Below are 25,465 nucleotides of genomic sequence, written 5' to 3' on the forward strand. Positions count from 1 at the left end.
TGTTACTAAAGTCACATGTGGGTGTAGGTTGTGTCTGTGGGCCATCCCAAAAGGTCTTGTCTGATTCAGAAACTCAAAGTGTATAGTATTGAAGTATATTTGTGCGCGATATATAATTGCCTCCTTCTAATGAATGTTTTATAACTGACTGTTAAAATAAATTAACAAGTACTTAACCAAGAAACCTTGAGTGTAAGAGTTTATTTGAACACCTGTGATTGTAAACCTCTGTGTAACATCATTACTGGTCACATTGCCCCTCTTGAGATAAGCCTGGCTGCTCCGCACCACTACCAAAACTATGTAGTACAAACTTATACTAAAGGTTGGTTTGCTTACACCTGTAGTCATAGCTGTGTGTAGTGTTCCCAAAGGGTACTGCATACAAACTTTGCCTAACAGAAGGCACAGATTCACTCCACACACACATACACCACAAAAACTATTGCGCCTCACCTCAGCCATAAGAATGAAGCTTTTAACAACAAAAATGAGAACTGTAGCTTCCCACATCTCCTTAAACACAATCCCCCCTTTAGTCCATAGTATTCCACTGCTGCGCCCATACAAACCCCACTAAGCCATGGGTGACTACCAGGGTCTTGGCCACCTTCGCATAACTTTAACGGCTGAAATGCACACACGCATAATAGCTCCTGCCAAACTTTCCAAAGTTTTTGGACTACAGTCCCTCCGAGGGTTTTCAACCAAAAGCATGTTGGGACCATAATTATGGTGAAAGGCACTATAACAAATGACAAAATTAATGAATGAATGAAACAATGTGGTTTGTTTATGTAAGTAACAATCACAATCTTGTTTGAAATACAATTTTGTCTGTATAGTTTTTAAATTTGAATATAAAAAATTCATGAACATAGCAATACATGTGTTTGTGCATACAAAATGTATTAAAAGCGAGAAACATATGGCTCATATCATGCATGAGGGAATTTTAAAGGGCTATTGACATTCTAATGTACAGGATTTCTGTTGGAAACTATTACTTTTCTTAATCAACACAAAAAATACAACTATAAAAATAAAAGTTTGGCAGCAGAGACACCATCTAGTGGGGGCTCCCGAGTGGTGAGGTTCTTTCCTAATATGATAACATTGCAAGAAAAAGGATACAAAAGAAAAGGGGAAAGGAAGGGCAAAGAAAAAAAGAGGACGCCAGTCAGAAACGGTGTAGAGATAAACAGGCAAGTGGGGGTGGCCAGTTAGGGTATGTGAAGTACAAGGGAGGATAGGAACACGAGGAGTTAAAGGGCAATTAGCCAGGTTTAAAGGGGGAGGGCACTTACAGGATGTACATATTATGCTTTAGTTCTCTTGAGTGATTGACAATGTAAGAGAACAACCCTCTAGTTGAGCTACAGGAAGATCATATTCTGTTCAAATACATTAAGACTTTCTCACACAAATGATGCTGCGTGTTATGCGGTATCGGCTGTGAGCAGATTCAAGCAATGCAAATAACTGTACTCAAGGTACACGTTTATTAATACAGCTGCAAACATAGTCATACAAATCACAAAAAACAAATATAGTTTACAACAAAAACTTCATCCATATTTAGGAGACAGACAAACGTGTGATACAACAAGCGTTCAAATTCAGCACAACATGATGGTCATTATGTTGAAGACACATACCTGTACCATGGATAAACAAAGTTTTCCAGCACCAATTCTAGCACCTATAGGAAAAGCACATCCGTCACATTAAAAAATGTTTCTCATTATGCAAAAATCGCAACTGCATTTCAAGGATGTAAAACATCAACAAAATGAAAACTAACATGAATCCAAGAAAGCACATTTAAACACACCTGCCACTACCACCAAAACATGAAAAAGGATCTAACTGCTTGACATTCTGAGAGACAGAATGCTGACAACTTTCATCCAAAGGAATCAATCAAAATATTTGATATTGAGAGGTCAGAGCTGGATGAACAATGGCGTAGGAGCATCTGTGACGTGTTCAGGTGGAGGAACATTCCCACTAGGACAAATTCCAGTGTGAAATTGGTGGAGACGCCGGGAGATCGGCTTTGGCAGCTGGGGTGACTGCTTGGAGAGGAGTAGTGTGGCAAGAACCTCTTCCCCGGCGCTAGTGCTCAAATGGTACCCAAGATTGCACCAGCATGCTAGTGCTGCATTAGCCTCTCAAACCCCTGTACTAGGGGTTTGAGAGGCTAATGCAGATCAGGTAAAATCAATCACAAAAGGACCTGCTAGAGAGGTCAGCCTGCAGAGAGAGCCACCACTGAGCCACCAACTTACTATTGTGGTATGGTGGGCTTGGAGCTGGAGGAAGGTATCCTGTACAAGGCTGACAAGAGCTCGAACCTGGGGGTGTTGCTCTGGATAGTGTTGTTGCTCCTGCTATGGATATATACCCCTGTTTTAGCTATGTGTCAATTCTGAAGAAGTTTGTCTGGGAAGAAACCTGGCCATCATATATTCCTTAAAGGTGGTGATCTTCTGTATGTATAGGAAGAGTCTGTTCCTTCTGAAGCTGCAGGAGAATCATTGAATCATTTCCTCTGGATGTACCTCAAGGTGCAGAGGTATCTCCTGCAATTGAGGGCAGCAAGCTGAAGTTCTCCTCTTTGTAGGGTAATATTGTCTCGTAGATGGCCTTAGTAGAGGCATGCTACTCAGGTGAGAAGACCTGCAGCCGTCAAGGGGTTACATCTCAGGAAGGTCAACAGCTGAGGTAAAAATGTCTGAATGTTGCATACAAGTGGTCTTCAATATGACAGGAGGTTGCCAAGTCACTATTTAGCCAGTTCTACGCTTAGCCAGTTTAAGATTTGCTAGTTACTAAAAGAAAAACACTTTATCTACTGGTGATAATTGGACCCTGTAGTAGACAGTGAAGGAGGGGCTTTGCTGTAAAAGGTCATCTCATCGGTTTCCTGGCGATAAAGAGAAGGGCGATTTGGTTGGGTGACCTGCATGGTTTCTGTTGGTCAGAACGTTGGTAAATGCCAACAAGTTATTTTTGCAGCACAGTAGAAATAAGTGTTGGTTGCATTGTTCTCTCCGCCCAATCTCCATCAGCACCACACTTGCTGGACCCATCGCCATCACACATGCTAAATAGCAGGACAAAGAGGCAATTTCATGGTGGACTTGGCTTGGGAAAATGCTAAATTAATAACGGATTTGTGAAACCTGCTTGGGTTGTTAGGGAGGATTTGGGTGGTTGGGCGACCAGATTTATAATCACTTAGGGCAGCTGGGTACTGCCTATGCTTCCAGATTCTATTTTGACCTAATGCAATGTATTTGATGAAAATATATTTTATAATCAAGTAAACCTGAAAACACTTTAGGGAAAGATTGGATAACTTAACTCCCATACCACTGTCCACTTACAATGTCCAAATACCTAATCTCTGGTGAGACACAAAGAAAAATCACACATTCTCTCACTTTCTACAGCCTTAGGAAACAGCAGATGAATTAATTGAAATAAAGAGTCTAGGGTTCCTCTAGAGTCCCAATAAACCCTCTAGAAAATGAACTGTCCCTTTAAGGGTATGGCAATATAAAATAATATAATGAACTCATTAGCTGTGTCCCAAATTATTCCAGTGGGTAGGCTAAGCAAAGGGCTCCAGCCCCATACTACTTGTCAGAAAATCCATCTGAGAGGCCATTCTATTCAAAGAAGAGTCAGGGCAGTATCCGGAAGAGTCGTCTGGTTACTCAACATCAGTCCACTAAAGAACAACAGAAACTAAAGCAGAGTTGACTAAATTAGACTCCTCAGACCAGAAAAGAGGACAGGTTAAAAATGTTTATCAACGGGCCGTGGCCAAGATGGCAGAGGAGTAGGACGCCTGCCCACTACTCGCTCCGACCATCGTCGTCCCGACAATGTGGTGAAGTGGCAACCCAATGCAAAACAGCTGACTGTTCCGCACTTGAGAGGGAACCGGAGACTGTGGTGGCCCCCTGGGAGGTGTGTAGACTCTACGGGAAAAGCGCTGTGGTGTGTGAGGAGCTGGGGGCAACCCACAGTCCCAAAATGGCAGCTACTGTCGGCCACAGCGAGCCTTGAGTAGGAGGCTGCAGGAAGCGGGAGAGGTGGGGCATGTGGAGCTGCTCTGGCAGGAGCTGCAGTTTGCCCCCGGCATCCCACCCTACTTGATTCTCGCAGGCTGGGCTCCGTATCTCACACACACAGAGCTGGTGAGTTGAGAGCAGGCTCTCTCATGCTGTCAAGCCTGGGAAAAACGAGGCAGTGAATGTCATGGGCTGCCGGAGCAGATGGAGTAGGGTTCCGTGCCCCCTACCCCATGGGAACTTCCTGAAGCATCTTAGCAGTAGGCAGGTTTGGAAAGGGGGCCCTACTTGTTGCAGGATCCAGTAAGGGTGCCCCTGCGGCACATTCAATCTCTCAGCTGGCCACCACTGACCAACGCTACCTGGCAGCAGTCAAGCCAAAGCTCCCACTTGGGCACTCAGGGCCCAGTACAGCAACATGGTCAGACTATGGCAAGGAATCTTTAGCATCCACAGGGCCACTGGCCCCAGAAACCTCAAGCAAAGTACAAGCTGCAAACTTCCCTTGCCTAAAGCTGGTGGTAGTGTGCCCATATGCCTGAAATGAAAGCATTCAGCCAGCGCAACGCCCATCACTGCCACTGCAGCAGCATGGTGGGACGCAGGCTTGACCTCCTCCCATACAGGGAAAACTGGAGCTCCGGACAGCACCTTGGGACCGACCAGCTATGAGCAGGTAACTACAGCGACTACCAACCGAATGAAGCCCCATCAGTCCTCCTATAAGCTTGGTGGGTAGCAGCCTTAAACTACTAAAGCTGGCCGGCCCACAGCAAACACATTAAAGGCACCGTCTGTGAACCGGCAAGCGACACTGAAGCCCTAGAGACGAAAGGGTCTCAGTTAGGTTTAAGTAGATGTAGTAGAGATTGCAGACTATGTGGCTGTGCAGTTATCGAGTCCTTACAACATCTGCTCATGTGCTGTGAAGGTCTACAAGAGTTGAGGATAACATTTTTGAAATCCTATGATAATCAGATTGATATTGGCACAGTTGATGTAATATGGCAGAACGTCTTGAAAGGTGATGATTCCAATCTTATTTATTTTTTAGTGAAATTTTACCTGAGAATTATTGATCTTCTTAAATGTTTAGCATAACCATTTGCTGTATGAAGAAATGTGGTTTCTGCAAAGGTTTTAATAATGTTTTAAAAATAAATGTTTTATGGAAATCATGCGAAATTGTATCGATGGATTGTGTATATGTATGAGTTTTAATTGTTGTATATACAAAGCTTAATAGCTGAATGTATATTAAATAAAATTTCAAATTCAGGGAAGCAACTTCAAAAAACTGAATGGAGGCGACAGACTGTTTCATCAAGTGGTGCTTCCCAAGCTCTGTCCCACCAACAAACCCCCCTGGAGCCCAGAATATGGGGACTCTGTGCACTCTCCTAGCTGGGGAAGGGTTGGGGGAGGCTCCAGTAGCACTGGGTGGGGCAAACTGGTGGCGACCCTCTTCATGGGGTGAGCACAAAGACCTGTGAATGAAGCACTATGTCCAAGTCCTCTAAAAAGTCTAAAGGCTCCAACATCTAGGCTTTTTTGACAAAGCTTGCAAAGCAGATCCCACTCGCGGAAGGTACGGCAGACGACAACTGTGGGGACGGACTCACCGCCCAGTACGCCCTGAATTTCTCACCTAGTCTCTTGACTTGCTTTGGCGGGATATAAAGGACTCACTACATACAGAGATCACATACCTCCGCAAGGAAATGCTGGAGGTTACTATCAAGATCAGGAGGGAGGTTGTGTCTATGGAAGACAGAGTATCACAGTGAGTGCACCCTGATAACCCTCGAGACAGAAATGAGAGATGTGCCTGGAAGAATATCATCCCTCCAGGACAGCAATGACCTTCGTAAGGCAAAGTGCGATGACCTGGAGAACAGGGCCAGGTGAGACAACCTCAGGGTGAAGTTCCTTCGCGAGGGAGGCGAGGGGGGACGACATAAAAGAATGCACTTGTCAACTCTTCAATCAAATCATGTTGGGCAATCCCGCTGAGGCTATTAAGATGGACAGGGTGCACAGAGTGGGACCGCGGAGAGAGGACATCAATCAACCCCCCGCCCAATTCCCCCAGGGATACTGTGGTGAAATTCCACAATTACAAAGTCAAGGAAGCGATCTTCGTGGAGGCAAGAAGGGCGAACCGAATTCAGTTTCGCCGCTCTACAGTCCAATATATCAGGACTTCTCCCACTCCACTCTGGCAAAATGAAGATTGCTGAGACCTTTAGCGGAGGAGTTGCAGCACCAAGATATCTGGTACATTTGGACATACCCCTTTGGTCTTCAGTTCAAAATGGGGGATTCAGTGCACACAATCTTCACGGTGGAGGAAGGCGCTAGATTACTGAATCTCACGCTAAACATGGAGGGCAGCCCAAGCTGCAGCAAGCCCGGGGGTGAGCCGAAGAGAGGGCTCCTGGCGCACGGTGCACTCAGGAAAAAGAGGGCCGACCAATGAACTGGCAGTTGCCAGGATCTGCCTACCCTATACCAATCCACAGAGGAGGAGCAGGCTAGATTGCTGTATTTGATGCTGTTTCCAAGGGAGCAGCAGTTCTGGAAGAGTTCTGTTTCAAGTTGACTAATTCATTATGCGTCTCCGGTGTTCTAAGAATTCTATTAATTGCATGGGGATTTATAGCTATTGTTCTCTGCTAATATGCAATGGAGATAATCCAAGAGTGTAGGGTGTTTATTGGGCCACGGGCAAGAGCTACCAAGTCGAGTGATTTCACATGGAATATGAAGCTTCATACCGCACAGGGGTCTGGGGTGGATCTCAGGCAGATGCAGTAGGGCGCATGGAATTGACAGGTTTACATGGACTGTGACATTCCACGGGAGGGCAGGACATTCTTGTAGCACATCATGATGGTTAACTTAGCACCATCGATACCCGAGGTTTGAAAACCCTGGGTAAATGCTCTAGGTTGTTTAGGGAGTTGGAAAGGCTCCAGCTACACATAGTGGCACTTCAGGAAAACCCCCCTGCTGAAAAAGGATTGGGGGAGGCTTAGAAACAGACTCTTTCCACACCAATTTCACTAATCGGACAGTAAGCGAAGGGGGTGTGTCGCCATTGATACATAAAGACATGTGTTTTACGCACATAGCAACCAACAAAGACAAGGATGGCAGGTACATAATGGTAGAGGGGGAACTCCAAGGCAATCAACTAACTATACTCTCATTCTACGCACCCAATTTGTCATAGGAACCCTTTATGCAATGTTTGCTGGAAAGGGTGGGTAGAAGGGGACAAGGGGAAGTCTTTCTAATGGGTGACATGAATCTGGTAATGGACAGAGCCAAAGACAGGTCATCCCAGACCACCTACTCTACCACAGGTTCGGTATCTCACACTCAGAGGATCCGCATAACAACCTTAATGTGGTGGACATATGGCGAACCCTAGATCCCGGCGACACTGTCTACACATACAACTCCCATGTGCACTTCTCATCTTTACGCATTGATTACATTTTTATACCAAAGGGCAGGACTAAATTCATCCTCTCAGAGATTGAGCCCTTGATCCTTACTGAACACAATATGGCGAAGGTGCGATTGAAAGACTGGTCTCACCACTGCAAAACTTACCAATGGTGGCTTCCACCAGGCATTTTGGGGGACCCGGAGTGCATGGAGGACTTTAAAGTGGGAGTTTGTGAATACTTTATTAATAACCGCCCCGAAGACACCTCAGAGTGCTTACATTGGGACACGCTGAAAGCGGTTGTCAAGGGCGTAATCTCGGCAAGTGCGGCTGCGCTGAAACGTTCTTGGGCCAGGCAGAATAACAGCTATTGGGAGAAGTAAGCATAGCATTTAAGACCTATGCCAAAACCCCTACTAAACGTCATTTTAGGGCAGTGACTGTAGCCAAGAGTCAGTGTAGACTTCTGAGGACTCAAAAAGCGGAATGCACTATGCTGAGGGTCCGACACAAATTCTACGAGCAGGGGAATGTACCAAGGACACTTCTAGCACACCTCCTTAGCCAGCAGACGATCATTCATTCACACTATTTCTGATGCCCAGGGGAAGGAGTGGGGAGATGAGGGCAAAAAAACCTCCAGTGCTCCGAACTCGGAGGACATCCAAGCATACTTAGAAGAGGTGGATCTGCCTCAGCTGGCTGAAGGGGCGAGAGAATTCTTAGAAACTCCAATAGATCCGCATGAAGTTATTCAAGCTGTTAAAATGCTGAAATCAAATAAGGCCCCGGGTCCCGATGGCCTCACGTATTAATCTCCATCTCCAAATTGATGGCCAATGATTTTAACTATAAAAAAAGATGGTGGCCACCTCCTGGCCTCAATGAAGGAAGCCCAGGTAACCCTCCTACCCGAGCCAGGAAAGGACCCCACATTATGCTCTTCATATAGGCCCATAGCGCTGTTAAATTTAGATTCCAAGATATTTAAAAACATTTTGACCTCTAGGTTAGAGAAGTTTATGCCTCTTCTTATTCACCCAGACCAGTCAGGGTTCATTAGGGACGGGGTACAGTGGATAATATATGGAGATCAATACATTTAATAAGACAAGTCTGGGAGGAACCCAAATCACCACTTTTATTGACGCTCAGCGCTGAAAAAGGGTATGACTGTGTAGAATAGGGTTTCTTGCAGGAAGTCTTGCAGAAATTCAACTTTGGGCCCAAAAGGTCCCAAATGGTCCACTCCAATTACGTGGCTCCCACGGCAAGACTGCTGGTCAATGGGGCTCGGACAGCACCGATCTGCCTCAGAAGGGGTACCAGGCAGGGGTGCCCCGTCTCGCTGCTTCTATTTGCGCTGGTAATGGAGTCCCTAGCAGAGCAGGTAAGAGCCAACAAGTGCATTGTAGGGATATAATTTGGGGGTTCCCACCACAAGATTAACCTCTTTGCAGATCATGTGATCCTGACCCTGTCGGACCTCCTAGAATCACTGCATAGTGTGGAAGACGAGATCGGCCGCTATGGACGGATCTCTTCAGAAATCGTGGGCTTAAACATCCTCCCCGCTTGAGGGAATATCTTCAACGGGGGCTCGCCTATACATGGACCAATAAAACCAGGGATCTATTTAGGGCTAACTATCCAGCCTTAGCAAGGACTATCAGGAAGGATTTAGATAGATGGGATGCCCCGAGGCTGTCCTGGTTTGGTAGAATGGCGGTAGTCAAGATGAACACCCTCTTGTGATTTCTTTACCCCTTTCAGTCGATTCCTATCCCCAATGCTAAAAATACCATGCCATGTTGCTACAGTTTCTGTGGGGTTTGGGGGAGATTCCCAGAGAGTCAACAGAACCATGCTGTACTCAACCAGGGCCCAGGGAGCTCTATCATTCCCCAAGCTTTGGAATCAGTAGAGAGCATCACAAATTCACCCCTTGCTTGACTGGGTACAAAGGGATTCGGGAAACAATGGGTACACATTGAGAAAGCTGTAGCAGGAAGACACATATGGAAGCAACCCTGGTTGCCCCAGTGCGGCTGAGCTCAAAGCCTCTATGTGAACCCTATTACTAGGACATCTCTCGAGGCATTAGACAGCATTGGCAGAGAGAGGGGGACCATCACTTTCCCCTAGCCATACACCCCACTAATTCACAATGACGTCTCTCCCAGAAATAACGGCAGAGGTTTTCTGCAGTGGATAGAGAGGGGCCTAAGTAAAATGGGAAACTTGTTCGTGAATGGGACAATCCGCACTTTTGAGGAATATAAGGAGAGGGGGGCCTTGACTAGACCGACAGATTTCACTATATGCAGGCAAGACATTGGGCTCTCCACTCTGTCAATGTGTTGGGGGGCAACAAGAGAACTAACACATTTAGAATAACCAGGTTACTCACCGTAGTGACCACCTTACTCCTAGTCCATAGTCCCCTTTCCTCCATATTTATGGGACATCTCTACGTCCTGTGGGACGGGACCGGAGCACTTTGTAAAAAGCATCCACATTTTTCTCAAAATTTGTCCTTCCTCTCTTTCTTGCGCGGGGCCCGGCACACGGCCGTAACCCCGCCCTCCTTGGCTCCGCCCCACTCATCGCCCATCAGTCCATTTCTATCGCCAGGTCAGAGACCTTTAGCAATAACAGAGGAACCTTATTAGAGGGGACGGCGGGCGTATGGAGGAAAGGGGATTATGGACTAGGAGTAAGGTGGTCACTATGGTGAGTAACCTGGCTATACTCCTACGTCCCGTCCCCTTTCCTCCATACTTATGGGAGATTCCCAAGCACTCCTTACAGGAACTATGGGTGGATGGAAATACCCCTTACTGAAACAGTTTCTTCAGCACAGCCTGGCCAAACTGAGCATCAGCTCTTATGCTCATGTCGAGACAATAATGCTTACAGAAAGCAGATGGGGAGGTCCAAGTAGCTGCCCTAGCGATGGACTCCCAGGGAACATTTCTGAAAGGCAACCGCGGCTGCCTTACCCCGCACCAGGTGTGCATGAATACCCTTAGGAGGTTTCAGCCCTTGGACGGTGAAAGACTCTGTGATGCAGGCAGCAATCGACCGAGAAATAGTTGCCTTAGACGCCTGCTTGCCCTGAGGGTTACCGAAGGTCACAAAAAGTTGAGAAGAACTAAGCTCGGAAGTACTGTCGAGGTAGAACTTAAGAGCTCTTCGGACATCAAGACAGTGCAGAACCTTCTCAGCCTCAGAGGCAGGGTTCCGAAAAAAGACCGGTAGGGAGATCGAATGATTCAAATGGAATTCGGTCACCACCTTCGGTAGAAAGGTCGGATTTGTCCGTAGGACTACCTTGTCCTTGTGAAAGACCAAGAAAGGATGCTCCACTGACAAGGCCTGAAGCTCACTCACTCTCCTTGCTGACGTAACGGCGACCAGAAAGGACACTTTCCAGGATAAGTACTTGAGGTCCACTATGGCCATTGGTTCAAAAGGTTTATGGCACAGCGCCGTCAGGACTACATTCAGGTCCCGGCAGGGGCAGAATACGAACCGGAGGGTAGAGGCGTGTCAAGCCTGCAAAATGCCTCTTCACCACTGGGTTAGTCAGAGAATAAGAACACTGGTCTGTAGAAAGATAAGCAGAAACCGCTGAGAGTTAAGTCCTGCATGACAGAACATGAACACCTGACTCTGCTAGGGAGGACACGAAGGACAACACCGTGTCAATCTTGGCCACCCTTGGATCCAACTTCTTCTCCGAACACCAATGACAGAACATGAGCCATTTACTCCTGTATTGAGATCTGGTCGAGGGTTTCCTGGCTGCCTGGATAATACGCATATTATCCGTAGACAAATTCAGATGCTCTAAAGACTTGAACTGAGGCACCATGCCGCCAAGCTGAGCGATTGTGGGGAGGGGTGCCACATCTGGTGTTCGCCTTGGTGAAGAAGATCGGGAGTTACTGGTAACCTGATCGGCGGATACCCCGACAGGTGTTGAAGTTCTGAGAACCAAAACCTGGCCGGCCACCACGGGGCTATGAGTAGAAGGGAACAGTTCACAGAGTTCTTCAACTTCCAAATTGCACGGTGAACTAGAGGCAGAGGCGGGAAAGCATAAGCTCTCATGTTGTGCCATGGAATCTCGAGAGCATCCCCCAGAGAGGAGGCTCCCAGCCCCCCTCTGGAGGCATACTGAGGAAGCTTCTTGTTTACCGCCGTAGCGAAGAGGTCCACCTCTGGTGTGCCCCAACGCGAGAAAATCCATGAGAGGACCTCTGCCTTCAATTCCCACTCATAGCTGACCACTGTCCGCCGGCTGAGGGCATCCGCTGAGACATTCAGCTGGCCTGGGATGTGCACTGCAAGCAGCCAGACACCATGAAGCACGGCCCACTCCCATATCTGGATGGACAGGTCCACGAGGGGGGGAGACTTCGTTCCCCCTTGCTTGTTGATGTAATACATTGAACCACATTGTCCGTGCGTATGCGGACCACCTTGTTGACAATGAGCGGTTTGAACGCCCTCAGCGCTAGGAAGATCGCCAGGAGCTCCAAATGATTTATGTGCAGGAGCTTGTCCCGAGGCGACCAGAGGTCCGAGATCTGAAGAAGATCTAACGTCGCACCCCACCCCAGAAGAGAGGAGTCCGTCGTGATCGTCACCGTGGGGGCTGGGTCCTGAAACCCTGCACCCACAGACAGGTTGCTGAGAGACGACCACCACTCCAGGTCCACTCTCATGGAATCCAGAATCATTATACGCTTGGAATCCGGGTCCACAGCCTGACGCCAGGAACTCCGAAGAGCCATCTGGGTCCGTCTCATCTTGAGACGAGCAAGAGGAAGAGCCAGTACACACAAGGCCATGAGGCCCATAAGCCTCTGGAACCACCAGGCCAACATGCTCTCCGACTGCGCAAACATCTGCCACGTGGCTAACAGAACCGCCATTCTGTCCCCGGTCAGATACACTCTGCAGTCGATCGTGTTCCAACGAAAACCCAGGAAAATCAGGTCCTGTGAGACTGTCATGGAGGATTTCCACCAGTTCACCGACAGCCCCAGATGGAACAGGAGCTGAAGGAGAGACTGGAGGTTGCCCGCTGCGGCCAGCGGACAAGGGCTGCGTAAGAGCGAGTCGTCCAAATATGGATACACATGGATACCCTGGAGACGAAGATAGGCCGCAATCACCGACATCATCTTCGTGAAGACACGCAGCGCCGAGCTGAGGCCAAAAGGAAGCACCCGAAACTGGAAGTGCTCCTCTCCCAAAGAGAAGCGGAGGTATCTCCTGTGTGGGTTCCAAATCAGGATATGCATGTACGCGTCCTGAAGATCCACAACACTGAGCCAATCGCTCATCTGCAAAGAGGAGCGTATCTGGCTGGGCGTAATCATCTTGAATTTCTCTTGGGGTAGGAACAGATTGAAATGGGAAAGGTCTAGGATGGTGCGCAGGCCAGCCTGGTTGGGTTTGGTCACCGTAAACAGCCGGGAGTAGAAGCCCTCCCCTCGCTCCCCAAGGGGAAAGGGTTCCACAGCTCTGAGGTCCAGGAGTTTCTGAACTTCGGCCTTGAGGGAGGGCGAGCCCGACAGCTGAAAAGGAGGGTTGAGGGGTGGGGTTGGGGGTAGAGGTAAGCGGAAGCCCGCCCGAGCGACTGACGAGACCCATCTGTCTTCTGTGATGGTCTGCCGCGCCTCCCAATGAGACGCAATGCGTCCTCCCACCGGGGTCTCGTGTGAGCACGGAAAACCCTCATTTGGCAGGTTTATCGTTGACAGTGCCACCTGAACATGATGAGGAGGCTGAGGAGTGTGAGAGAAAACGTGTCCGCTGTTGCCTACGGCGGTTATTCCCCGCAGAGGTATCCACTCTGCGAGATTTGCAGTCGAGGAAGCCCCTAAAACCAGAGGAAGGTCAACTTTGTGACAATGGTCTCTGGGATTTGAAACGAGCCTTAACCAGGACAGACAATGACTTAGCCGTCTGAGTGCTATCCTTCGTCTTGGTGAGCTCTACATCAGTTGTAGAATGAAAAAGCTCCTTACCATCGAACGGAAGGTCCAACACCTTGTCTTGCATTTCCTTTGAAAATGTAGTGGCATGCAGCCACGCCTGCCGTGAGGTATCAACCCCCAGCATAAGGCCCTGAGCCGAGGTGTCTACGTGCTGAGCCGCAGCCTCCAGGAGATCCTGGGCCAAGACCCTTGCGTCGGATAGGCCTCCTTTGAAGTCTTCCAGCTTCTTGACCGGGATATACTCCTCAAACCCCGACAGACCTTTCCACATCCACATGTTAGCTCCTGCTAATATCAATTCAGCGTTGGCCTGCCTGAGCTGCAAGGCCGAGTTGGCAAAGATTTTCCTCCCTGGGGGGTCTAGGAGCTTGTCCTCCTTTCCCAGGACCTGAGTAGCCGTCGTGGAAGAGGATGCTGCAGGCCTGGATTGCAAAGTGGCCGCAGCAACCACTGTGGAGGAGGGAGGCGGACAAGGCGACAGGGCCACCTCTTGCGAAGAATGCAGCCTGTATCTCGCGTCAGCCTGTATCTCGCGTCAATCTTCTTATTGACAAAAAGTCCCGAGTGTGGCTTTTCCCAGACTCTTCGGACCTCGGCCAGAACGTCCTTCTGCAAGAACAGGCCGGTACGCTCCAAGGGAGACATGGTGAACGCCCCAGAAAGCACGCCCTCCTGCGGAGCGGGTGCCTCGGGCACCGGAACATCTAAGAAACTCATCATGTCCAGTACCCGGTCATGAATAGCTCCGATAGAGCGGGGAAGGTCCTCATTGTCCTGATCGCCTTGAGGGTCATCTGACAGGTCAGGATCCTGCTGAGCCGTGTCAGGCGCTGCCTTGTCCACCGGGGACAATTGAGGCAAAGGCGGAAGAGCCGGGGGAGACACCACAGGCAAGGGAGGCGCCGGTGGAACCACCGGAGGAACGGATGGAGCCGGAGGCACAGGTGGACATATCTCCCTGAAAAGCCCTTTGAAATATTCCCTCATGGGGTCGGTGCGCATAAGCGCTTGAAATTTACCGAAAAGGGCATCCTCCGGGGACTGTTTCGGAACCTGAGGAGGCCTCTCATGAGGTGGACAAATCCAGGGACGTAACGGGGAAGGGTGCCACACCGGGCCCTCCACCGACGTATCCACATAAATCAAAGGTGCCGACCCCGCGGGCAACAAAACATTGTGCGGAAGAGGCATCCGGGCGTTCCAATCATAAACGGGCCGATAAGGATGCGCACAAGGGACTTTATGTTCACCCAAGGGACCAAGCCCTACACCAGAGGCCGATGGCGTAGTTGTAGGGGTAGCACCTAAAATGGCCGCCGCTGTTGTGGCGGGAACGGGCACCATGTTGTCCTCATCTGAGGGGAACTGCGGCACGTGAGGAAGTGAGGCAGGGGTCCCCGTCGATGGATCAGGGGTCTTAATCTTAGCCTTAACATAAGGAACCTCGGCAGAGCCGGAACTATGAGGCCTGGAATGTTTTTGCGACATACCAACCGCCAACTGAGTGTTAGGCAGAAACCTGTGCAGTTCCTTTAGGGACCACTGCAAAAGATTTAGGCCTACAGGTGGTTGGCAGTAAACCCAATTGGTAGCAGTCTGTACCACCCAGATTTACTTGGTAGCTGTGGCTGAGCAGTCAGACTTCTCTCAAGATGAGTTAGGCAGTATATAGAGTATACACAATAGGTACAGGGATACAGTAGCACAAGCAAACACTGACCAGAGCTTTGGTGTAAAAGTATATAATTATTTATTTAAAGACACACTTGTAAATTACACTAGCACAAAAAGAGGTAAGTAAATTGAACACAGTCACCATCATAAATATACAACCCTGATTACTTATTAGACAAGTCTTAATGAGAAACGCCACTTATTTTCAGACAGGGGTGAGCGCTTAACATAAGATGGCACTCTAATAAGTTATAGAAAAAGGGAGGGAAAAGGCAAAGTTATGAAAGCACACAATTTCAATACTTTTCAAAGAACCACAGTGAGGCAGTTTAGGCAAAGTCTACTGGAGAGCAAGGAAGTTCAAATGCCAGACCCACTCTTAGAGAGCAAGTGAAATGTGTCCAGGATCACACAGTGGGGTTACGCCCAAAGAGTCTTTGTAGATAGTTCATAAAAGATTGAGATCAAGTCAGGAAAAGTTAACAGGCCCCAGGCTAACACAGGTTAGAAAGTCGAGGATTTACTGTCACCCCGAAAGATCTGTCGCAAGGGAAGCCAGGCGGGACACAGTACCTGAAATGGGAAGAATGCTCCAGCGGGGGGAGTTGTTCCTGGCAGCGGGTACAAGTCGGTCTTTCTTCCAGAGGAAGAGGTCTCGACGTGGAGGAAAGATGAAGGTCGCTGCACTGCCAGGGAAGAAACCAGCCGCGGAGTTCTCCGGTTACAAGGTACTACCCTCTTCTTCGCGGTAGTGGTAAACCGTGGTGTTCTGATTGCTGGGGTGCTTGGCACAGGCAAGGCGGCCACGAGATGGTCCAGGAAGGCGAAAAGACAGTCAAACTGGTTATCCCCACCAGTCAAAGGAAGAAGACTCTCCGGACTGGAGATCTCCTCTGTCGTCGGGAAAAGTGGTGAGACGGTTCAGCAGGGCTCCACCTGTGGTGTCGTCGTTGCAGGTCGGCTTGGCTTCTCCCTCCTCGGTCTCTTTAGGTCCTGTGGCGACTTCTGAAGTTCCAGTCCCCAAAGCCCTGCTTTTATGCAGAAAAGCCCCCATTCATTCAGCCTAGCTGTCACTCAAACATGCTAAGTGGTGAGCCGGTAGTGCGACTTGAGTTGCCCAGGCAACTCAGTCCAGGGTGCCTAAACCCCCTCCCACACCCCCTGTGGTACCCAGACAGAGTGGCACCACTTTTGGAGGCTTCTGTGGAGAAGCCCACCAAAAAGTGGAACAAAGGGCTCGACTTGGGTTGGAGTCACATAAGCGAACACAAACGCCATTTTGGAACCAAGTTTTGGCAAAAATTACCAACCAGTGAATTTATATTAATTTAATAAACCGACAATATGTTCGACGCTATATTAAAAAGTGGTAGCCTCGAACAATGGGAAAATCCCATAGGAATATATTCGCGGTCGAATATAAAAAGTAGTATCCACTGCCACCAGCCAAAACTCGGTCGGGGGGGACTGGACAGTGCCCCCTCGAACAACAGACCCCGGGGCAATCGAATTGCCCCGACCAGTACGTCCACAATATGATGGTTTGTACTGGTTCTGTTCACAATTTAAGACTAGTAAAGCCAATGGTGACTTTACATGCCCTGGGAGACAGTAGTCAGTCCCAGGGTATGGAGTCTATGTTTGGGGGTCGCTACGACACCCCTGGGTTACTGCACGGAGGGTGCTGTGTAACTCACATATCAAAAACACATGAAACCCTATGGGGTAAAGGACCCCATAGCCCATAGAACACATACAAAGTCAAAGGAACACCTCAAATCATTTCTAGGAGTGGGAGAAAGAGAGTCTCACTCTTAGCAGGAGAAAAAAATAAACCCCAAAAAATCCAGCAATGTTGCTGTGGGACTCACTAGGTTTGGGAAATTAGCCTTAACAGAGAATTCTCCCTAACACTGAGCCTTCGAAGGAAGGACCTTGGCACTGCTGGTAAAAGAAGAACACTGCTTCTTTGACCCCTCAACAGGTCTGGTGTCACCACAAGAGCGGGAACGGTGAGCAACAGCTTTCACTGACAAGGCCTTGTCTGGCCTCTCAGAACTGTTGGTAGCTTTAGCCTCTGAACGAGGGACCTCGGACCCAGGCCTGGTAACAGCCTTATCTGCGCGGGCCTCGAACATCCGTTCGGTAACAACAAGCCCAGCCAAGGCCTCGGGGCGCACTCCGGTCCTATTTTTGAGGGAAGCCAACAGAGGGGCCTCAGAACAAGCTCCGGTACCCCACGACTCAGTAGAACTGGGTCTACAAACAGCCCCCACAGGAGGGGCCTCGGAGCGTACTCCGGAATTCACAGGCCCCTTACGGAGACCCTCGGAGAAAACTCTGGTAGAATTATTAGGCCCAACGGGCACCTCAGGGCGAACCCCGGTGACAGAGCGATCAACGCCCCTCCCAGCCCAGGAGGAACCCAGAAAGGTATCCCCCAACCGCGGTGCTCTGAAAAGTAAAGAACTTAACGGGCGTTTCTTCTTCTTGTCGATGAACGCTTGAAAATGTGAAGGAGGAGTTCGACGGAAGACCTCCTCCCACCGCTCCAACCGACGTTGAAGTGCCTGGACCGAAAGGGAGTCGCAGTAAAAACAGGAGTCCCAACGGTGATCCAGACCCAAACACTCTAAACAAAGAGGATGGGGATCCGCCCTCGCGAAGCGACGGTGACACGATGAACAATCTGGAAAGTCTAGCTTGAACGACATAGACAGACTAGTAAACGAATGCTAGCGAGAGCCAGAGAGGAAAAAAGGGAAGAAAAACTTTTGAGGATGCAAGTGCGTCCGGCCCCGATCGAGCAGAGAAAAGGACTGATGGGCGATGCGTGGGGCGGAGCCAAGGAGGGTGGGGTTACGGCCGCGTGCCGGGCCCCACGCAAGAAAGAGAGGAAGGACACATTTTTGGAAAAATGTGGATGTTTTTACAAAGTGCTCCGGTCCCGTCCCACAGGACGGCGAGATCTCCCATAAGTATGGAGGAAAGGGGACGGGACGTAGGAGTACAAGTGTTTCAGGAAGCGGCAGATGCTAAGGGGCTAATTCTGTACAAATCAATAAACTTGCCCCAAAGATTAGAAAGACGCCCCTACTGTATAGGATGGGAACAGGACCTGGGGCTTTACATCCCTCTGGAGGACTGGGAAAAGATCTATGGGGGGAAATGGGGTCTCGCTTTGCCCGTGCCTGCAGGAAACTAGAAGTAAAATACTTACAAGATGGTACAAAACCCCGGCCCGGCTACACCGCATTAGCTCAAATAACAACAAACTATGCTGGAGAGGGTGTGGGCTGGAGGGTACACTTTTGCATGTTGTGTGGGGTTGCCCTCTGATACGGGATTTCTGGTTTGAGGTGAGATCGAGACTGAAAAATATCCTACAGCTGGACATTCTGTATGATCCTATTGTTTGTATTCTGGGAGTCACCTATGTATTTGCAACAGAGCTGTACTACAGCCAATTTGAAATTGTTGATTCACCTCCTGCTGGCGGCCAAACTCTCTATTCTCCACTTCTGGAGGAAATCCGAGCCTCCAACAATCAACCTGTGGCTTCATATGTCTGGAACGTCATGGCCGTGGAGAAACTATCAGCTAATATTAATGGCTCTCTAATGTTTTTCATGACTCTGGAGACCATTCTTGGTTTACATGCAAAAAGACTTTAATGCTCTCTCCTGCCCGGTGAGACTATGGGCACTGAACCTAGTAGACCTACCCTGACTGAGTAATCCTGTGTGTTTAGCTGTATATACTACCTATTGAAATGCCTGAACAGAACTTTATTTGGAATACATCTGGAGGGTGAGGGGGGGGGGTTTACATTCAGTCGTTAATAGCTTTGGGCTTTTCAGTACCGGATGATACCGGAGAGTGTTATGACTTAATAACCAATACAAACTTGTTTTAATAAAAAAAAAAAATGAAATGTATCGACCATAAACTAAGAAACTACTGCGAACACAGATAGATGATCATGCCATTCATTAATACGCATTTGCAAGCCAACACGTTCTGGGCACCCACATCTTTACCTCAAAATGTTGGTGCCAGATCAAAGTTCTAAAAGATAATTGGTTTGGGGATAAGGGTTGTATGTTGTTTAATCGAAGGAAATTTCTTTGTGGTATTTCACTTAGATACAATTACTTTGAGTCTTTCTTTTATAATTGGGGGTACCTCCATATAATTGGGGGTACCCCATTCCCGTAATGCAGCTCCCAGTCACCACAACCTTCCCACATATCCTTACCCCAAATATACCAATATAGATTACTTTGCCACAAAATAATTGCATCAAAGTGAATTAGTACAAAGTAATTCACTTCGATGAAACAAAAAAGGTATACACCGTCATGATTATGGACGACCTACTGACAACTTAATATGGCCTTAATATGGCCTTGCAAAGTTTGGCATGGCATTTTACTGGCAGTACGGAATGCATTCAATTTTCTTGCATCAGTTACATTTTAAAAGCAAGTAACATTTTAAGTATGGGTACCAAAATAAGGTACTGTTGTATTCCCCGATACCAGTGTTCCTAGCAGTATATATAACAGTATATATAACTAAGCCACGCCCACAAAATGTCCTCTTACTCTACTGCTCTGTCGAGCAAAAGGTTATGTCACATCTTTCCGCCATCCGCTTTGGTAGTGGCAGAAGACAAAAATAAGATGACTGGGAAAAGACACTGTGTTGCAATTGCTTTTGCCGACGATCTCCTGTGCTCTGATATACAGATTCCCACTTACAAGCCCTTTGAATGCCCTGTCACACAAAGCAATGGCAATCCAAACATTTAATTTTTCATTTTTTATTCAATCAAATCTTTTTATTAAGGAAAACACAGCCACAATGAAGAACATTTTATCAAAGCAACAAAGTCAACTCATACATGAGAAACCAAACATGTAATTTGTAATCGCAGTTAACTACCGCCCCATAACCTACGATGGCTCCTTCCTTGAACAGTCCCTAAATAAGATAGTACATTTGCAAACAAAATTACAAAATGCTTTTTGATATGGGGCTTCCACCTGCAGGCAGTAAAGCTAAAAAGAGCCAAGCCTCTGAGTTTAAAGACGACAGGACCGTCCTGGGGTTCAACCAACCTTGACTGGCTTTAACCACAAAGGACACTTGATTTGGTCCTGAGCAACAGCATCCAAACTTCATTAATCTTAACCTTATCCCAAGTTGATCTGATCACTCACTGACACATCTCAATTCGTGATAAAGACCCAAAACCAAAAAAGAATTACAGAAACAAAATGATTCACAAGTGTGACATAGTATGGATCTGGCCAAACAAAATAAAAACTAAAAAGTTACCCATAAACTGGAAGGAAGTGGTGAAATGCAAAACTCTTATTAGGCAAAATCACATGCATAATACAGAAGAGACAATGCCACAGCGCTATTGAGAGGGCTATGAGGGAATCATCAAGAAATCTACCTAAGCAAAAGAAATCTTCAACATCTTTCAAGAAATAAATATGTTATCCTCACCTTTTCTGAGTTTAAAATAACAAATCAGGGGGGCGTGGCTAGCCAGCGTGCGATGAGCACGTAGTTTCACGGAGCTCCCGCTCCAAAACCCAAAATCCTGCATCTATGACCCCAGAGAGTGTACCAGAACCAGCACGCTCGGTGCAGGAGGGACGGGGGCCATGAGGGACAGCCCGGAAAAGCAGAAACACAGGGTGTACCCTTTTGGAATCACATCGTGGAGTGAGGGACACAACATCAGTGTGCAGACCTAAGATGGCCACCGGGGCACCCTAACGAGTGAGAGCAGACACATGCAGTCATCCGAACAGACAGCAAACTGGTGCTAGCCCTCGGAGAGACAAGTGAGGGACAACGCTGTCTCAATAAGGGCATGGGAGAAGACGAGCGACCCCCGGGATAAGAGGAACTCGCGTTTATATGGGGAGTCTCCCCCACTGATTGAATGGACTGGCGGAGCAACCCCCGCATCACAGGAGATTGGAGCGGCGGACTAAGTAGTGGCCGCAACATGCACCCGGCAACGTGGTGGGGCGCAAAGGAGAAGACAACGGAAGACAGTACCAGAATCCGGCGTGACAGGAATCAGAACGAAGACGACCCGGCGGCCCCGGCCCACCAACTACGCATCAAACAAACTGTGAGGCGCACATTGGGGCATATACAAACTACTGCACCCGACCCAAGATAGCAGGAGGGGAAAGAGGGAGAGGACTAGACGGGCCGTAACAGAGACTTGGGGAGAAACAAGGGATTATCAACGCCCCCCCCCTCCGTAAGAGTTGCTGCCCTCCACCTTAATCTGGGCAGGAGTGTGAAAGGTACACCTCCAGTCGAGGTCAGACACAGACAACGGGCACGGAACCGCAACAGGAGCGGCTGGGACACCACGGGTGAGGGAGCAGGTATGCTGAGGAGGCGGGCCTGAAGGTTGGAGCCGGACAGAGGAACCGAAGAAAGTGCTATTGCAGCACCATAGACCAAAGCTGGCACCAGGGGGCCAGGCAGCTTACGTGGACGAAACTGACTGATTCCCAGCAGGGTGCCCAGGAAGGGAGAACGGGCGAAAGGGTGGACGGACTGCACCCCAAAAGCCCCAGGCTCAAACCACGGATCACAACTGACCCCCACCAGACATTGGGTGGAGTGAGAGGGCCCACATAAGGACACAGACTCCTGGAATCAGTGACAAGTTGAAAGGGCACCTGTCCCGGCTGCATCTCAACGGAATTCGAGTGACACACACGCCGTTAATTACAGACCCTAGAAGAAGCACAGATAAAGCCAAGTGGCACTGAAGAGGGGATAACGATACGCAGTTGAGCACACCCCCCGTGGTGACTCGGAAATCGATTGCAGCATGAACTCGAACATAAGCCTGGGGCCCAACAAATAAGGCCAACAAAAGATGGATAAGTACGCGGAAACAAAAGGCAAAACACAGACAGGAAGAGCTGGCCCGGGCCTCGGAAGAAGGAGCGACGGGTGGTGGTGGCGACCATGGACGCACTGATGGAGGCGATCCAAGCTACCAGTTCGTCCCTTAAAGGGAACATCAAGGAGGTGGGGATGGATGAATCCCTGGTACGGGCGGACCTACGTAAGGTCTGTGAACGAGTCACGGAAGTGGAACAACAAGTCAGTACGGTGGAGGACGACATCCAGCTCCTAAAAAACCAAGTGGCGGGTCTAGTGGGGGCGACCAGGACCCTGGAGGTAATGGCGGAGGACGCAGAGGGCTGCTCTAGGCGCTGCAACATCCGGCTGGTCGGAGTACCGGAGAGAGAGGAAGTGCCCAGCGCGGAGCTATTCATGGAAAATCTGATCCTGAAGGTGCTGGGGATGAAAGGACTATCGAAGTTTTTCACAGTTGAGAGGGCACACATAGTGCCGGGGAGAGCCCCACCACTGGGTGCCCCACCGAGAGTAATGGTGGCGAAGATTATGAACTTTAGAGGCGGGGACGCAATACTACAGGAGGACCGCAAGGCAGGATTCTACGAAGTGGGAAACACAAGATTATGCATTTTCTCAGACTTTTAAAAAAACATATTTTCTTTATTTGTTTTTAGTGCAAAGCACCTTTACAAAACAAATGTACAGTGTAGTATAATTATATTAAACTTATACAAAGACTTGTAAATCAACATTTAAAACAAAATTGCCAACATAGAAAATACAGTATCATAAAACTTTTACTAAACAATCGAGCTCTATATCTAAGTATAGGGCGTACTTCTACAAGCAATTATGTCAAATGACTTTCATAAAATTCATGATTTAAAATTAAAGATATACACCGAGCATCCTATGATAAAAGAATACATTGTTCAATCGTAAGATGAAAATTAGATTATGCACAATACATTGGTTTCTTTAGACCTCAAATTCATTCCATGAGTTTTGCCTCAATAATACTTAATAGACGTACCAGTGACAAAATTAGAGAGTTAGTTCGTCCCCATATGCACAACATCCAAAATAGTTCAAGAGAAAAAGGTGTATTATAACTTAGGTATTTGCCCAGGATGAGAATATAGCTACAATGTATAATCAAGTGCTTCAAAGTTTCCATCTCATGCATGCTACAGCAGAATTGACATAGTCCATCATTTGTAGTACTATTTTTCCAATATTTTGTTCGTGCTTTGGTGTGAAATAAGTTTAGTCTGAATCTCATATAAATCCTCCTAGCTTGACTACAAGAAAAGGCAATGAGATATGGCAATCGAGGCATTTGCTTGTGCCTAAATTTTGCATATTCTGAGTATGACTGATAACTAGCGATGTGATCAGAAGTACCAGCCCAATTGTGTTGTAGTACCTTTTTCTTCACGATTACAGGGCGTATAATAAGATCCACAGGTTCCCAAGCAATAGTGGCAAGTGCAGTTCGCATTTGATAGTTAAAAAGCCAGATTATCGGTGGTGACTGCTTTGCAATCATTGCTGCCAAATAGTGAGTTTGGCAAGGGATGAATCATCTTACCAAAGTTGCTGAGCCTTCTCCATTGGACCCTTGAAGCCAACGAAAACAATCCCAACTCATGGATAAGAATAACATTAGGCAGACTTTTCGGGAGACCAAAAACTGTCTTCCAGATTAAGCCTTGGATTTTATTAAAATGGTCACCAATTTCTAATAAACAGAGATCTAGCCCATATAGAATGGTTGCCTCTACTTTTAACAAGTCGTAGTCGATAAGTGGCACAAGCAAAATGTTCCCAGACTTCATCACAAGGGGGAGAGCCGCAAACTGAGAAAGGGACGGGAGGAGCACGACCCATGCGGGGGACTGAGTGAGTAAGGAGTGTCCAAGGGGAGCCTTGCCGACATGCTGAGGAATTAGGGGCCCAGTAATGAACTGGGCGACAAGGCGGGTGCAGAATACTGACTAACTTGTGAGGCATGAAGGAGGGGGTGACCTGGGATAGACGAGTGCGAACGGGGCAACGAAGAACCCCCCTAGTTGATGCCACTGGCCGTTAAGCCACAAAGGGAGGGAGAAAGGTGGGATACGCCAGCCAATGGGTCTAATATGTCGGGGTGGGAGGGAAGGAGGGCTGGGGGGTGGGCAGAGGGAAGGGCAAGTTAGGGGGGAGTTGGGGAAATTAATACCAAGTTAGGGATGGGTACAATCTGAGGTACAGTTAAGGGACAGGAAGGGAGTAAGGGACCTGGGCAGGGACCGACCATGGAAGGATGCAGGGAGGGCCGGATGTCAGCATAACCTGGATGATAGAATTTCTGGAATAAGGGACAGGGGGGGGGGGGGGAAGGAGGCCCAAGAAAAAAAGACCTCGGAGGAGGGAGACGAGCTATAAAACTAGACCACTAAGATGAGAGGGACTGGAGGTCTGAAAATCGGAACATGGAATGTTCGGGGGCTGGGGTCGAGACAGAAGAAACGGGATGTAGGAGAATTTCTGAAACAGCAAGGGGTTCAGGTGGCACTGTGACAGGAGACACACTTGGGTATAGTGGGCCTGGTGACACTGGGGAGATTATCGAGTGGACAAGTGATGGGAACGTCCTACTCAACACAGGCATGGGCGTGCTGATCTGGGTGGCGAAAGGGGTACCACTACAGGTGGAAACGATATGGAGAGATGAAATGGGGAGGACAGTGGTCCTGGTGGGGTCATGGGAGGGGTGATCAATTTGTCTAGTGAACTCATACGCATCAAACATTGACGACATGGAATACTTCCCCCTCTGTACTACACATGGTTGGGGCATACCGAGGGGAAATTATCATATGGGGGGACTTTAATTGTCACCTAGATGAACACCTGGATGGAACTGGGGGTAGAGGTCCCAACAAAAAACACATGGCAGCGTCACTTCATCAGGTGATGGAGGATCTAGATTTGGTGGAAATATGGATGGAAAGGCATATTGAGAAGAGGGAGTTATCATATCATTTGGGAGTACATGGATCATACTCACGCCTGGACTATCTCCTGACAGGAAGGGAGCATTATCAACATTTTGAGGGGCCAGAATATTTCAGGCTTACTCCCTCGGATCATTGCCCCCTGGTGGCTAGGTTGTTGAGGAGGGGTAGGGGACCCTCACGACGACTATGGCGTATGCAGAGAGAGGTGTTAGTACATGGGGCCTTCAAAAATGAGATGGGGAAGGGGATTCAAAGTTGTTTTGAGCTAAATGAAGGGTCAGCGACTTCGGTTGAGACACTCTGGGAGGCCTTCAA

The 25,465-nt window shown here is 48.3% G+C and overlaps 1 protein-coding gene across 13 annotated transcripts in view; it reads right to left on the reverse strand.

Annotated features, from left to right (window-relative positions):
• SNX14 (sorting nexin 14) overlaps positions 1–25,465 on the reverse strand; it is a 2,214,134-nt gene that overhangs the window by 1,832,102 nt on the left and 356,567 nt on the right. For all 13 annotated transcript variants that reach the window (XM_069606348.1, XM_069606351.1, XM_069606342.1 and 10 more), the window contains one exon: positions 1,659–1,702. In XM_069606348.1, coding sequence (XP_069462449.1) covers positions 1,659–1,702 — 44 coding nt within the window. The remainder of the gene's footprint in view (positions 1–1,658; positions 1,703–25,465) is intronic.

Source organism: Ambystoma mexicanum, chromosome 4p, assembly GCF_040938575.1.
Source record: "Ambystoma mexicanum isolate Mex_15411 chromosome 4p, UKY_AmexF1_1, whole genome shotgun sequence".
Classification (NCBI taxonomy): Eukaryota; Metazoa; Chordata; class Amphibia; order Caudata; family Ambystomatidae; genus Ambystoma; species Ambystoma mexicanum.